Genomic DNA, 16048 nt, shown 5'->3' with positions numbered 1-16048 from the left:
TCGCCGTTGGATTTTGTCCAAAGTAAATTTTTTATGTCAACGGCATAAACCCCAAAGGACACTCCAACGGTGACTTGACTTTTGGCATTTGGGGAGACTCCGAAGTCCCTGCACTTTGGAAGACTCACCGCCACCATCGAAGACTCCAAATATAAGACCATAACGTAGGAAGATGTCGCATTACTGTTTACAATTCCACCTCCAACAGCATTGAAAATGTCGACTCCTGGAGAGTAATCTCTCTTCTTCTTCTTCTTCTTCTTCTTCCCTTTCTTGAATTAAAGATTGCCTGTGTTCATAGATTTTATTTTGTTTTCTTAATTTAATTTCTGTGTAGATACTATCGGTCCTTACCACCTGTGAGCAAGACATATGGGGTGGCTTGCTTAATGACCACAGCGGCCTATTATCTTGGTCTTTACCAAGCCAGTTCTATAGCACTTTACTACGATGATGTAATCAAACGTTTTCAGGTAAAATGCTGTGCTTCAATTAAGTGATTATGTCCACTGATTATGCACTAATCGATGCTTGGAAGCTTGGCTAATTAATAATTTCTTTGTCAATAATATTATTTCCTTGTGATTATTTCAGGTCTGGAGGCTAATTACTAATTTTTTCTTTCTGGGGCCATTTTCATTTCCCTTTGCATTTCGGCTTATAATTATGTAAGAAAGTCTCGAGTTTGTTTTTGTTCCCCCCACCCCCAATTCGTGCTTCAAATTATTTTTCTTTCTATTTCTTTTACTTACACAGAGCAAGATATGGTGTTCAACTGGAGAGAGGACCATTTGACAAAAGAACAGCGGATTTTGTGTGGATGTTCTTCTTTGGGGCACTGTCACTTCTGGTATGTGAGAAAATGTGCTGTGATTAATATTAATACTACAGAAACCTTCCTTTACATGCAAGATTCCCTTCGTTAATTACTATATAAATAAAATAGCTAAATTACAAATTAGAATAAATCGGAGAAAGAATATAAAAAAAATGGTTTATGAATTTTTTAATTACATGAAAAATATTGATTTCAATATTTAATTTTTGACAGTTTTGTTATGAGGTTCTTTTTAATATTCTATCTCTATTTTTTTAAAACAAAAAAAAAGTGACTATTTTTTTCTAATTATTTATTATGGATATTTTGGTTATGACAAAGGATTTCTATTGAATTTTTTAGCTGTTCCTACAATTTTATAACACCTCAAAAGAGTTATTGTAATTTATTCCAAATTATAATAATTTAATCCTTGCGATCTTAGCAGTATAATAACTTCTTTTTTTTTTTTTTTGGTTTTACGAATCATGATTTTCTAAGAAGTATGAGGATACAATCCTTTGTTCACTTGCAATTTTCAATCGGATAGCCTTCTACGTTATTATTTCATAAGAAAAAAAGAGTAGATGCAACATATATAACAATCAATATTTTTTTAAAAAAAAAGAATATGATCGTGATTAATTTTTATTTATATTAATTAGGTGATGGCTGCTGTTCCCTTTCTGTGGTCTGGATTTATGGGAGTTTCTCTGGTTTTCATGATAGTCTACATCTGGGGACGTGAGTTTCCAAATGCTCAAGTCAGCATATATGGTCTGGTGTCCCTAAAGGTATCCCATGATTAATCACTAATCTTGTTTTACTGTCTTCGTTTGATTTTACGATGATCATGACTTCAAAAGCTGTTTGATTCTCATTGTTTAAACCTGCTTTTCATTGAAAAAATCTACTATTTATAGTTTTTTTTAACTTTTTTTTTTTTTTTAAATTGCAACCGTAAATGCTGTCAGAACACTAAACACAAACTTATACTAGTTAATACTCGTTGTTTGACACAGGGATTCTATCTACCCTGGGCAATGCTAGCTTTGGATTTGATTTTTGGCAATCCTCTAATGCCTGATATTCTTGGAATGCTTGCTGGACATCTCTATTACTTCCTTACCGTGCTTCATCCACTCTCTGGTGGAAAATTCATTTTCAAGACCCCTTTTTGGGTGTATCCTTCTTCGCTTTTCCTTCCTTGATCGTCTAATATATATATATCTTCAATATTTCAAGAATATTCATCACTTTTTACTCTATCCACTTGAGTTTAATCACATATACGTACTGATCGGTGGCAATCACGTTAATTTTATTTTATTTTTTTTAATTTGAGGTCCTTAATGTAGTTTACAGTCACAAACTGGTAGCGTTCTGGGGCGAGGGGACACAAGTAAATGCCCCAGTGCAGCGTGATCCATCTGCAGGGACTGCTTTTCGTGGAAGGAGCTATCGTCTCAATGGCAACCGGAATAACTCTGCTGGGCAAGCACAAGAAAACCCTCGAACACAGCAGCCTGATTCAAACAAGGGAGTGGCTTTTCAAGGAAGAGGCTATCGTCTCGGTGGCCAGTAGCTAGCTTGCTTCTTGTTTTTTCTGGCCCTTCAAATTACTCTACAATTATCAAGACTTCATGGCACCACACAACCTGGTCTCCCTCTGGGATGTTATCGAAGAAGAAGAAGACAGGTTTCTCTTCGCAGTTTCTTTTGGTATTTCATGCCAGTCAGGCAGTTTGTAACTAAGACAAATGAGATCCTATCTATTGACAAATTGCGTATCCTTGAATTGCTCTCCCATCACTGTTACAGAACCATGTACACATGAGACTGTAAGACTCCTCCATCTTTCTATGGATTGCTTCTTTAACCTCTTTCTCCGTCGAAGTGCCTATGGTAATGGTTCATACTTGATTACCCGAGGTTCATGCAGAACACCTGCGGCAGGACCCGTCATCATGACTCCGTAGATATAGAGTATTTGTATTGTAACGCTACGGGGGTGTTATTTTTGCTATTTTTTATATTAAAAGTTGTTGAGTCTGTGTAAATAATAAAAAAAATATTTAAAATAATATGAAAAAAATATTTTTTTAAAATTAAAAATATTTTAAAATATATTTAACAACAAACTTACAAATATATCCAAATTTCTAAAAAGAAACAATGAAATGTTACTTTTGATAAGTTAATTCATTTGCATCTATTTATTAAATTTTTAAATGACTTTTGCATGTCACTCCAAAATATTTTATACACCAAACTTTCATTCATTTTTGGTTCATAAATGAATAGTTATTCATCTAAACTTTTTTATTATTATACAATATGTTAAAAAGAGATTAATATTCCTATTATTATTTACATAGATACAAATTACTATAAATTGTATCCTACTGGATAGTTGAAAAGACTGCAATAAGATGGTGGAATTATCTTTTCATCAAGATGCATGTAGCATTAAAAAAATGGTTAGGGAAAAATGTTCAGCTCCAGTTTTAGTGAAACTGCAAGTCTCAACCTGTAGGTACTTAGCGTTGGGGTTGACAAGCCCTGGACATCTATGTGCCATGTGGGGCTACAAACATATAGCGCTGAGGTTGTTTTGAGTGTTAAGGCCAGATCCACATGAATAACTGTAGATCCAGGCAAGCAAGTCTGAATGCCTGTTTAGAATGCCTTAGCCTTATATCATATGTTAGAATCCAATATCATTATATTTGGTGTCAGGACTCATTGCTTATGGGTCTTGTGTTGGGACTCATTTCACTTGAGTTCTACAATGAAATCCAAATCTTTTGGATATTTTGTTATATCATGATTCTTGAATCTTGAGAAATCCAAATCTTTTGGATATTTTGTTATACCATGATTCTTGAATCTTGTGTTTATAAATATTATTATTTTTATTATAATTCTAAATATTAATATAAAAAATATTATAAAAAATAATAATATAAAAATATATTATTATTTTTTATTATAATTTTCTTGAATGCTCCATACACAGTACTAATTGGCTTTGGGTCCTTTGCTAGGACCCTAGTCTCTTGATTCCTATATCAAGACCCATTTCACTTGGGTTTTTTTGTTGGGACTTAAACCTTTCAGGTTTCGTGTCAAGACCCAATCATTTTGGGTCATCTATTGTAACTCAATTCTATTGGATCCTTTGTTATGATCCAATGTTGTTGGGTCTTGAGTTTCTAAATATAATTATTTGTGTTATCAATACTATTATATTTATTATAATGGAATCTATTTATATTAAAAATAATGTTATTTTTATTATAAATATTATTATTTTATTATAATTAATATTATTAATAAAATAATTGATAAATTTGAAAAAAAATTATTGATATTATTATTATCATCATTAATAAATTTTTAAAAATATTATTATTACTATTGAAGAAAAACCACCATGTTTTTAAAAGCTTAAAAAAGATAAGAATTTAAATAGACAAATTAAATATTATTATCAATAATATAAATATTATTGTTGGGTATGGTGTTGTAGCTAGACTCGATATTTTTGGATCCTATATTATAGTCAAATCCAATATTCTTAAATTTTATATTTTTTGATCATATAGTTTAATATAAAACAATTGATTGATCCTATTACTATTACTATTAAATTTATCAATTAAATGAACCATGGTAGTTCAAGAATCTCCTCTTAAATATTATTATCAATAATATAAATATTATTGTTGGGTATGGTGTTGTAGTTAGACTCGACGTTTTTGGATCCTATATTACAATCAAATCCAATACTCTTAAATTTTATATTTTTTTTTATATTTTTTGATCTTATAGTTTAATATAAAACAATTGATTGATCAATTAAATGAACCATGGTAGTTCAAGAATCTCCTCCTCCATCCTTTAAGTTCTTTTTAATCAAATTTATAATCTAAATAGTAAATAATTTAATACACGAGAAAAATAAAAGTGAAATTCATTTGATTTGTTTTTGGAAACAAATTATGAAGAATACCAAAGGTTTGAATAATTCAATTCATTTGATTTGTTAATGCAATTTGCATTGATATTTTTTTTATAAAATATAAAAAAATAAATTAAAATTCCGTTTAGGTTATTTAAGGATAGTTTAAGAGTTTTTTTTATAAAAAAATAAAAATAGTTTATAAAAAACTTAATTAGAATTTTTCTTTATGATACTTCAAGTATTGTTTAGATGTTTTTTTTAAAACAATAAAAATAATTTATAAAAAAATAAATTAGAATTTTTGTGCAGGTTACTTCAAAGATAGTTTAAATGTGTTTTCTTATAAAAATAAAAATAATTTATAAAAAACCAATAATTAGAATTTATGTTCAACATACTTTAAAGGTAGTTTAAACTTTTTTTATGTAAAAAATAAAAAAAATAAAACTTATGTTTATGATACTTCTAGATAATTAATATGTTTTTTTGTAAAACAAATACAAAAAAATTATAAAAATAATTAATCAAGATTAATGTTTAGGATATTTTAAGGGTAGTTTAAATATTTTTAATAAAAATAAAAAATCAATTAAGATTCCTATTTAAAATACTTAAAGTATAGTTTACATATTTTTTATAAAAAAATAATGAAGCATCGCCATAAACCCAATGTTTTAGGTTTGGAATTGCCATCAAACCTAAGATCTTTGGTCTGGAATAACCACTAAACTCAAAGTTGTTAGGTTTATCTTGGTTATCAGATCCCAAGACTTAAGGATATTGGATTTAACTTTGCTATCAAATCAAAAGCTATTGAGATTCAACGCACTTAAAATAATTTTTATATTTTTAATTTTTTTATAATTTAAAAAATATTATTGAATCGCTGAGAAGTGCAAGCCAATATGCTAGTATATATAGAACAATTATGCATGTATTATTTACTTTTACTATTTTTTCTCTAAATACACACTAAATAAATTGATTTTTTAAAAGAGGTCCATGGATTAACTATTCAATTTTGACCAAGTTAGACCCGAGTGGATTTAGATCACAAAATCAACCATTTTTTTTTATTTTTTGTAACTTAGATGGATTCGAGTTTTGAATCAGTTGTTCAAAATCTATTATCTAGACTGGTCCAAGTTTTAAAACAACCCAAAATTGCCAAAGGCAAGATAAAGATCAAAGGTACTCTTTTTAGGTAAAGCTACTATCAAAGTCAAGGGCACCAGAAGGAAGCGGTTAGGAAATTGCATTTCCCTCTAGAGAGATCACCAGGCTAACTGGTAAAGTTCTTACTGTTGAAGGATTGAAAATCAATTTCAAAACTAAGAAGGAAGGGAGATTATTTAGGGGGTGTTTGGCTAGGTTGTTGAACAAACGTTTTTAATTTTATTTTTATTTTTTAAAAAAGATATTTTTTAATTATTTTAATGTAATAATATCAAAAATAAATTTTAAAAAATAAAAAATATTTTAATATATATTTTTTTAAAAAATAATCTTTATTACCTTCTTCAACACACCCAAATAATAAAGGGCCATTGTCTCTCAATCAAGCGAGATCATCAAGTGGATATTCCCATGTCACGTCAAATGACAACACGTAAGAATCAAAGTACTTAGACTAATAATTAATTAGTTAGATTAGCATTAATTATTCTTAATTTAGTAGTTTTTTTAATTTAAAAAAAACCCTTTTTTTCTTGATTAAATTTATTAAACAACTTTTTTTATACAAAAATTTATCCATTTACTTTCTTGTTTTTTCTTTATTCTATTTTTTAAAAATAAAATGAACAAAATAACTTGGAAAAGAATATAAAACTAATTAAAAGAATAGATTACAAACAAAAATTGGGCCATGGCTGAGAGTAAAGAGAAAAATGAATTTTGTTATTTTTTTTTTAATAATCAAGGAGTTTTCCGGTCAATGTTATTATGTTGATACTTGTAGGGTTAATTGAAACTTAGTTCTTGTAGTTTGTTAAAATTAAATAATTAGTTCTTGTACTACATGAAATAATTTTTTAAAAAAATACCTTGACTCGACTTGATCATCCTCAATTTAATTACTATTTTTTTTTCTTCTAAAAAAGTCTTATTTCCCAGTCAAATTCCCTCAACTACTCACTTCTCCTTTCTTTATTCTATTAATTAGAAAGAGATCATGAAATTAATAAAAATACTAAATTAAAATGTGAAATTGGAATTTTTTATGAATTGTTAAATGATCCATGACAACGATGGATGGTCCATGATCATTGTTAAACAAGGTTTTGTGGGAGGTTGTGGTGCTTCATTTGAATCATCACACCAACAATTATTTAAAATTGAAAACATTATTTCAATATATTATTATATATTTTAGGTTTAGTCTTCAATCTATTCTAATGTTTTAGAGAACACATAAAAAAACATTTAAACCATTTTATTAATCCATTCTCCATTCTATCATTTTAATAGATATTTCCATACAAATTGATATGAAAATATCATCACTTGAAAAATCCAAACCCCCACCTAATTTATTAAAAAGATAAATTATTATATAATGTTAAAATTTATTTTTTTCACAATTATTTTTTAATAAATTAAATGAAATTTGATTTTCTGTTCCATTTGTATAAAAATACCCACCACAAGGATATGTTGGAAAAAGAACGATGATACATGGACAAATTAAAAGCAATTAGATTTATAAGAATATATTGAAGACTATACCTAAAATATAGAAGGACATATTAAAGTTTTTTTTTTTAAATAAAGTCAAAACTTATTGAGAAATTACTTTCTCTTCACTGGAACTAGTTTTTTTTTTTTTTTATGAAATCATCATCTTCATCCAAGTTCTTTGTTAATACTATTTTAATTTTTAGGATCTTTCTTTAAATTAAAGAAAAATCCAAAATTATAATAAAAAAAATCCATTTGCAAGTAAACTATTAGCTCAAGACAATAGTTAATGGAATCAATTAGAGATATAGAATATTCCTTATTTAAATTCTATCACTGCCATCTTCAATCCACCATGTACGTGCGTGGTTGCTAGAGATCTCGAGTTGCTGGACTCTTACTTATGGTTTGGTCTTTGAAAGTGATGATAAAAAAAAATAAAATCCATGTTACAATGGACATTCTTTTTATAATCTAGGATTTATTTTTTTTAAATAAATTATTTATTTATTTTAAATTAATTTTTTTAGTATTTTCAGATTATTTTAATGTATTAATGTCAAAAATAATTTTTTAAAAATAAAAAATATTATTTTAATCTATTTTTAAACAAAAAATATGTAATAGAATAACACTTTTAAATATTCTTTTAAAACTAAATAAATAAAGAAAAAAAAGCTGAAGAAGAAGAAGACTCTTGACGAGGTCAGTTCTCGTGTTTTTCATTGACAAGTAAAAGATACCCTATCTATCCTGCATTAAAAGACTCTCATCCACCAAATTCATGAACCTCGTGCGTGCGTGCCATCATCTTCCTCGAGTTGACTCGCCGGATAACTCAATTCTGGTGGGCCAAATTCTCCTTTTTTGCAGAATTAGATCCTTATACTTTATATAAATCTTTTAATTTATCTTTCCATTTAAATTATCATTTTTTAGCATATATTTGTTTTATATACTCCTATTCAAATGGACGAACACATTTTTTACATGAGAAACTCAAACATAATCTAATTTATTAAAAGTAACAGTGAAAAAAACAATTTAATTTTCTTTTTCAAAATTATTTATTTTTAAATAAACCAAGAACATGTTTGATATTACCTTAAACCACACAATTAACAACATTAGCACACCAAACATTAAAGAAGAAAAAAGCCTCCAAGTAGGGTTTGCTTGTTTGAAGGTGAAGCTATTTATTAAAAGTATAAATCAGAAAACTAAGAAAAATGGGAGAAATAGTTATTCAAGAACAACAATTTAAAATTGAAGTTAAAATATAAAAACAAAAAGAAATAGATTAATTTCAGTACGGGAAACGCGTTGATGTAGATTGAGCTTTGCTTTCTTGTGATTCATGAATCATATTTTGTCTGGTTCATTAATTATATAATGGCCTGGAGGACAGATTTTTAGAGTGAGTTCGTGGTTGTGTTTTTAAGTTTTTTTTTAAAAAATTATATATCAAAAAAATATTTTTAAAATTTTATTTTGATATTAACATCTTAAAACAAATTAAAAATATATAAAATTTATTTTTTTTTTAAATAAATTTTTTTAAAACTCGATTATAACAATTCCAATACTCATACAATTCTAGTGAAGTTTTGAAGTTTTTTGCATGGAGCCCCACTAAGGGTGCAAGAAATCTCACCTTGCATGTTAGGTTTGAAGAGTATTTAGTGAGCCCACAATTAATTATGATATGTATAAATTAAGTCAAACATTCTAGGTAAAAAAAAGCCAAGTTCATAGCAATTAAATTATAGAGTCTAAAACAATTGAATTACAGTAAAATTCCAGGGAGTTTCCCAGCAACCTCTTTCTTCTCGTGTTGAAAGTAGTTGCAATAGACACGTGATTATTCAAAGCGTGAGAAGATTCACAGTGGTGACAGCAAGCACAAGTGTTCATCCTTCTAGAAAAATCTTTTAAAAAATTCCTTGATTGCGTTCAAGATGGGTCCTCTCCTCTTCAGAAGAAACAGTAATGTTGGTTAATGATGGATTAATCATCAGTTACCCAAAGGCAAAGGATTCACTGCACATCTCGACAATCGATTTGATTTCTCCTATATAAGACAGTCAAAGTTAAACAATCTTTTGTCTACAATAAAAAAACAGAAGCATCAAACAAATTGATCTTTTACAACTTGTGATTATTTGTATTGTCAAAGGTCTACTTCAAAAAAACTGTTCATAGAACGAAGAACGAGAGTCATTCTCAGGGATATAAGTAAATGCTTCGCGGCCAAGTTGCCCCTGATTTTACAATAAAAAAAAAAAAAACAAGAAGGTGTAATTGTTATGGGGCAGCCTAGGTTGTTTGAGGTCACCTACTCTCTCCTAAGCTAATAAAGGTTTGGTCTTTTTCAAAATTCTTCTACTTCAGGTACATGCTGCCTCCAAGACCGAAGTTTGAATTGTTTTGTTAGAGAGATTGAAATGGTGGGTTTCTCTTTATTTCTCAAAAAAGTCAAGAAAAATCAAAGCTTGCCTTAAACTGTCGGTATGCACGCATGCATGTAAGTTTCTTGCGGATTCTTGTTTTGACAGTTCCTCTAGTAATTTGCTTGTGTATATGTTTCTGGGTTTTTGAGAGTTTTTCTTTTTGTTTGGAGTCTGAAAGAAGAAACTCTTCATGTGTAAGTGTTTGATTTCTGAGAGATTTTTGCAGGTCCTTGTTTCTCTGGTTGTTGTTATGACTCCTGAGATGAAATTTCTCTTATTTGATGTGTGAGGATTATTCATGGAATTTAGGTTTGGAGATTTTACAATGGCACTGTTAATTTCAAGGGAGCTGAATTAAGACAAGATGTGGAGGGGACAAATAACTTACTGACATATAGGACCAAGGAGGAAGCACCAGCAATTCTGATGCATGTTATCCCCCTTGTGTCTTATCTGAATTAACTTTCTTGGTTTTCACTTTCTAGATTCTTATAATCTGATTCTGAATAGATCTGTTTATGGTTTCTTTGGAATAAAAGGAAGTAGAATTGCAGTGTTAGATCTCTTACATTGAATCCCTTTTTGGCGTTTGTTGTTATTAAAAGGATGACGCTTTAATTTCTGATTCCAACAAAAAAGAAGTGATTGCCTTTTTCCTTGCGTCTTTCAAATACTATTGGCTTGTGAAGATCTCCTACTGTTCTTGGATTTTGACCTGCTTGTGGGGCTAACACGAGTTGTTGCGGTCATTCATTTGCTGGCACAGATGATTATGATGGAGCAAAGTGAGATAATTGAAGAGGAACATGTTCTTGGTTTGCCTCCTTCACCTCCTCTAACTGTCGGGATAGCTATAGATGGAAAAAGAAGCAGCAAGTACTTGGTGCTATGGGCATTGGAGAAGTTCATGCCTCAGGGAAAGGTTGCATTCAAGTTACTACATGTTTGCCCAAAGATCACAGCAGTCCCTACGCCAAGTAAGCAGCTCCTCTCTAAAATTACTTGCAGAAATGCCTGCTAACTAATTGTTGTTTGATGCTAGTTTCTTCACCAAAATGCTTGTAGATCTGGTTTATGAAAGATTATTGTGTTGGTGTTGAAATATAGGGGAAGACAATGCCGGTGTTGCATTTGATGGTTATTTTCAAAAGGAGAACACAATTTAACAGATTTGAAAAAATAATGCTTTCAATCATCAAGAAGCTTGATAATTAATGAAAACTAAACTCTCTTCTCTTGCCATCTGATTTTGTATACCTTCCAGTGGGGAATTTTATTCCTATATCACAAGTACGAGATGATGTAGCAGCAGCTTATAAGAAGGAAAAGGAGTGGCAGACACTCCAAATGCTTCTCCCTTTCAAGAGTATTTGTACCAGGAAAAAGGTCAAGTCTTGTTCCTTGCAAGACTGTTTGTAGTCAAATAAAGTTCATGAAGTGATCCTGGGAATTCTGACCTTAAAATGCACTTCAATTTCAACACAGGTACAAGTAGATATTGTGTTAATTGAATTGGATGATGTGGCGAAGGCAATTGCGGAGGAGGTTGCCAGGTGCAATATCAATAAACTTGTTATAGGAGCAGCTTCTCATCGCATGTTTACAAGGTATGCCCATGGTTTCAGAAGTGACATTAAGTTATCAGATGTTCGTTATCTAAACATGAATGCTTGAAAGACTAATAAATCAATGCATATTCTAGGATATCAAGAATACCCATTAGCTTTTGGATCACTGGTGACTTGATTAGGGAAAATGATCCAGGCCTCAGATGCTCTAATATAGCTTTTTATTTTTTTTCACATGCACTGGTTACTTATTAGCATGATAATCTTTTCAGGAAACATAAGGGAAATAATCTGTCCTCAAGAATCTCGGTTTGCGCTCCAAATACTTGCACAGTCTATGCTGTTTCAAAAGGAAAACTGCTATCTATTCGTCCATCTGATTTAGAGACAAGTGGAAGCTTTAGAGATGGTGGCAGTATCACCAGTCGTACTACTAACTCCTCATCAAGTTCTAATTCGAGCTCTCAAACAGGTAATCTACGGTTGTAATGAAGATTTGAGGTCCATCCACTTATGACCACAAGCATGAATGAGTAATTTGTGGAGAATAACTGATATATGAGTTCGTCTCATGGACTTAGCACTGCCCTTGCCTTGTGGTTTCTACTGTCCATGCCTAGGACTGTCCACGCTGCAAAATTTGCCCAGAAAATTGTGTAGAAACAAGTTTTTAATCCATCTCTTCCTCTGTTTCTTGAATATGCAGGTTCCAACTCAGTTTCTCCATTCTCTCATTTCCAATCTCCATCCCTGCCAGTTCAGCGATTTCAAGCTCTTTCATCTATAAACCATGGCTTTCTTTATACCAGAACAAATTCCTGTGAGACAAATCCGTCAAGAAGCCTGTCTCTGGATTTTGAAGAAAAGGTTATAGGGAGTTCTTGTCCAAGTATTTCAGAAATAGAACACCCAGTCACTCAGAGTTCTAGCTTCAAAAGCTTGTCAACTGATCACCCGTCATGGAGATCTGATCAAGCTCCAACCTCAGATGTGCTTACAGATTGTTCCTCATTTGACAGCCAGGTAGTTTTGCATTTTTTTTTTCCTCATTTGACAGCCAGGTAGTTTTGCATATTTTTTTTTTTGTTTTGGTCTTCTGGTGCTTGCAAGACATTTATTTGAGGTGTTCTTTGGCATCATTTATTTGCAAAATCCTCACCTGCTAGTAGTGAAATCTTCTATTTAAAATAGCTTTGACATTCTATCATAATTATACAGAACTGTGTGTAAATATAAAGGTTCAACTTCTTCATGCAAGCTTATTGAAATCTGTACAGCACCATAAATTTCTTGAAAATCTGCAGCACTTGAATAGTCTCTGCCAAATATATGTTGTTCTTAAAGAACTGATGTTTCAGGAGAATGTGCTATATTCATTAGGAAAGCTCACGTGTTGATCATAAAAAATAGTACTCTTTTGAAGCAACAGTTCAGTTGTATGCCAGTGCTTCAGCAATGACAATATGGTTGTAGACTTGTAGCCTTTGGTGTGGTACTCGGAAGTGAATGTGAGATCTAAATGCCCCACCCCACCTTATGTTTTCCTTTGCAATCTTTCATGCAGGCAAATATCAACTTTGAGCTAGAAAAGCTGAGGATTGAACTAAGACATGCTCGAGGAATATATGCAGTAGCTCAAAGTGAGACATTAGATGCTTCTCGAAAGGTTAGTATGAGAAAATGTATTGGTTTCTTTCTGTGATGATTCTGCTAGCCAATTGCTGATGTAATTTCAGCAACGTCTACCAAATTTAGCGAGTGTAAATGGGTGACCGCTAATTTTTTTTGGCTGTTCATATTATTTCTCTTCTACTACAGTCTTCCTGACAAAATGACTGCTACAGTATTAACAATATCTTCAGAAGCTATCAGAATTCTAAAGAAAAACTCATTGAGCTCTTTTCAAAGAATTGACCTTGGATATAGTCTAATCAATAATGACTTCCTATAAAAATTCCACTAAGATCTGTTCTGTTTCTACAGTTGCAAATCAATTCTATCTTCTTCTTTTTTTAATTTATTTATTTAGATTAATGAGCTTCAGCTACTATTTTTCTCAGTTGAATGATCTTACTAAACATCGGTTGGAAGAAGCAACAAGACTCCAGGAAATAAAACATAAAGAGGAAAAAGCCAGGGAACTGGCAAGGCAAGAGAGGGGAAGATGTGAAGTTGCAATCCGGAAAGCTGAATGTCTAAGGGAGTGTGCCAAAAGAGAAGCTTCACAAAGGAATGAAGCAGAAATTAAAGCCATGCACGACGCCAAAGAAAAGGAAAAGCTTGAGAAAGCTATTGCTGGTTCTGTGCAGCAATACCAGGAGATCACATGGGAAGAGATTGTTTCTGGTACCTTATCGTTCTCAGAAGAGCTCAAGATTGGAATGGGAGCATACGGAACTGTTTATAAATGCAATTTGCACCATACAACCACAGCAGTGAAAGTTCTTCATTCAAAAGAGGACAAAAATTCTAAGCAATTCCAGCAGGAGGTATGCAAGTTGTTGAAATTAATTAAAACTGTAAACTTCACAAATACTCGAACAAATCTACATTTTAAAATGTTTCATTCATAAGCATTTTAGTGACAACCATCTTTCTTTTTTTCCCTAAAAGTTTAGTCAATGTATTGTGGAGGCATTTCCACCTCGTCACCTGCAAAACAAGGCAATTTGTTTTGCCAAATGGCATGCACAAACATCTTTTAGTTTCAGCTTCCCTGTTATACGCTTGGGAATTCACTCTCTATGATTGTACTTGACTGATAATTCAAGTAAATACTTACTGTGCTTCCTATTGATTTCAGCTTGAGATCTTGAGTAAAATTCACCATCCACACTTACTCATGCTTCTTGGCGCTTGTCCTGATCATGGTTGCCTTGTTTATGAGTATATGAAGAATGGGAGCTTGGAGGATAGACTGCAGAGGGTGAACAATACACCCCCTATCCCATGGTTTGAGAGGTATCGAATTGCTTGGGAAATAGCCTCGGCGCTTGTTTTTCTTCACAGCTCCAAGCCAAAGCCAATTATTCACCGTGATCTGAAACCAGCCAACATCTTACTTGATCATAACTTTGTGAGCAAGATTGGTGATGTTGGCCTTTCAACAATGCTTTGTTCAGATGTTTCTTCTTTATCCACCATGTACAAAAACACAGGACCTGTTGGGACGTTATGCTACATAGATCCCGAGTATCAAAGAAATGGGGTGATTTCTCCAAAATCCGATGCTTATGCTTTTGGGATGATAATTTTGCAGTTGCTGACTGCAAAACCAGCTATAGCATTAGCACATGTGATGGAAACTGCAATGGAGGAGGGTCATTTGGTGGAGATTTTGGATTCAGAGGCCGGGAACTGGCCATTGGAAGAGACAAAAGAATTGGCTACATTGGGACTAAGCTGTACAGAGATACGACAGAAAGACCGACCTGATCTGAAAGATGTAGTACTTCCTGCTTTGGAGAGATTGAATGAGGTTGCTCGAAGGGCCCGAGATTCAGTTTCCAGTCTACAATTGACACCTCCTAAGCACTTAATCTGCCCAATACTTAAGGTATATGTTCCCACATGCTTATTATTCAAGTAAAAACAGAGGAGATTGACACGGGAAACTGTGTGCAGAATGGCTAGTCTTATGTTGTTTCTTTTACAGGATTTAATGGATGATCCCTGCGTTGCGGCTGACGGTTACACTTACAACCGCAAAGCAATACAGAAGTGGCTTGAAGAGAATGACAAGTCACCAATGACGAATTTGCCATTGCCAAATAAGGATCTCTTACCCAGTTACACGCTTCTATCTGCTATAATGGAGTGGAAGTCCAAAACCCAATCGGACACCCTCCACATTCATTCTTCAGGTTAACACAGAATGATTGCTTTTAGAATCCCTTTTAAAAAACCATTTGTTTCCCATGTAAATGTCATCGGTAGAGCTTCTGATATAGAGTAATGTAAGTATATAGATAAGTTGCCACAGTTGCACGTAAAATTCAGACTGCAATGACAATGTGTGCAGTTATTTGAGTTGTCTCGATAGTAGTTTGCTGAAAGCTATTAATAAGGATATTGAAAGTGTAATATTATTTGATTATTTCACTTTGGCCATAGCAACAATTAATGGATCATATGCCAATCTTGTTTCATTATATCCAAGCTTAAATATTTACACGAATGCAAAATAAAGCAGTTCAAAATACAGTTATTTTAGGGATTTTTGAGCTAAAAAAGAAAAATAAAATGATCAATCTTAATATTTGATTTAAAAAAAAATAGAAAAAAAGTTAAACACCATAAATGAAAATATTCTACTAAATTAAATGGGAAATAATAATAACCAAGAAAAAGAATTTCATTAAAAATCCTCTTGCATCACATAAATGATCAATCTTGTGGTATGATGGGTTGATCGGAGAAATTCACTATTCGGATTGAATTTCTACTAGTTGAACTGGAAATTAACTTTATAAAATCCATTTGGCTCAACTAGGTTTTTAGTGATCTAGTGGACCTAATCGAGTCTGCATCAACACCAAGAAAAAGAAATCAACGGGTTAACTTGGTA

General features: G+C 31.7%; 2 protein-coding genes across 4 annotated transcripts; both read left to right on the top strand.

The window, feature by feature from the left end:
- The first annotated feature begins 5 nt into the window (after positions 1-5).
- LOC105128471 (derlin-1-like) lies at positions 6-2670 on the top strand. Of its 2 annotated transcripts, XR_842870.1 has the most exons (8): positions 6-233; positions 338-473; positions 595-668; positions 757-850; positions 1483-1611; positions 1840-2000; positions 2183-2452; positions 2509-2670. XR_842870.1 is itself a non-coding variant. In XM_011030164.1 (7 exons), exons 1-7 carry the CDS (start codon positions 217-219, stop codon positions 2400-2402), a joined length of 831 nt encoding a protein of 276 aa, XP_011028466.1. In that variant the 5' UTR covers positions 6-216; the 3' UTR covers positions 2403-2670. The 2 variants fall into 2 exon arrangements, 1 of the variants encoding a protein (XP_011028466.1); XM_011030164.1 differs by having other exon boundaries at positions 2183-2670.
- Positions 2671-9225: 6555 nt separating this feature from the next.
- Positions 9226-15632, top strand: LOC105128470 (U-box domain-containing protein 35-like). 2 transcript variants are annotated; one of them, XM_011030163.1, is made up of 11 exons: positions 9226-9987; positions 10223-10341; positions 10680-10890; positions 11178-11299; positions 11399-11520; positions 11754-11953; positions 12188-12504; positions 13046-13147; positions 13542-13970; positions 14285-15037; positions 15137-15632. In XM_011030163.1, the coding sequence occupies exons 3-11, from the start codon at positions 10680-10682 to the stop codon at positions 15347-15349; spliced, it is 2469 nt and encodes an 822-aa protein (XP_011028465.1). In that variant the 5' UTR covers positions 9226-9987; positions 10223-10341; the 3' UTR covers positions 15350-15632. The 2 variants fall into 2 exon arrangements, with proteins under 2 accessions (XP_011028465.1, XP_011028464.1); XM_011030162.1 differs by lacking the exon at positions 10223-10341.
- The last annotated feature ends 416 nt before the right edge of the window (positions 15633-16048 follow it).

The sequence above is a fragment of the Populus euphratica genome, unplaced genomic scaffold, assembly GCF_000495115.2.
Source record: "Populus euphratica unplaced genomic scaffold, PopEup_1.0 scaffold14.1, whole genome shotgun sequence".
Lineage (NCBI taxonomy): Eukaryota > Viridiplantae > Streptophyta > Magnoliopsida > Malpighiales > Salicaceae > Populus > Populus euphratica.
The sequence above is the reverse complement of the archived record's forward strand: the minus strand, read 5'-3'. Positions and strand labels throughout refer to the sequence as shown.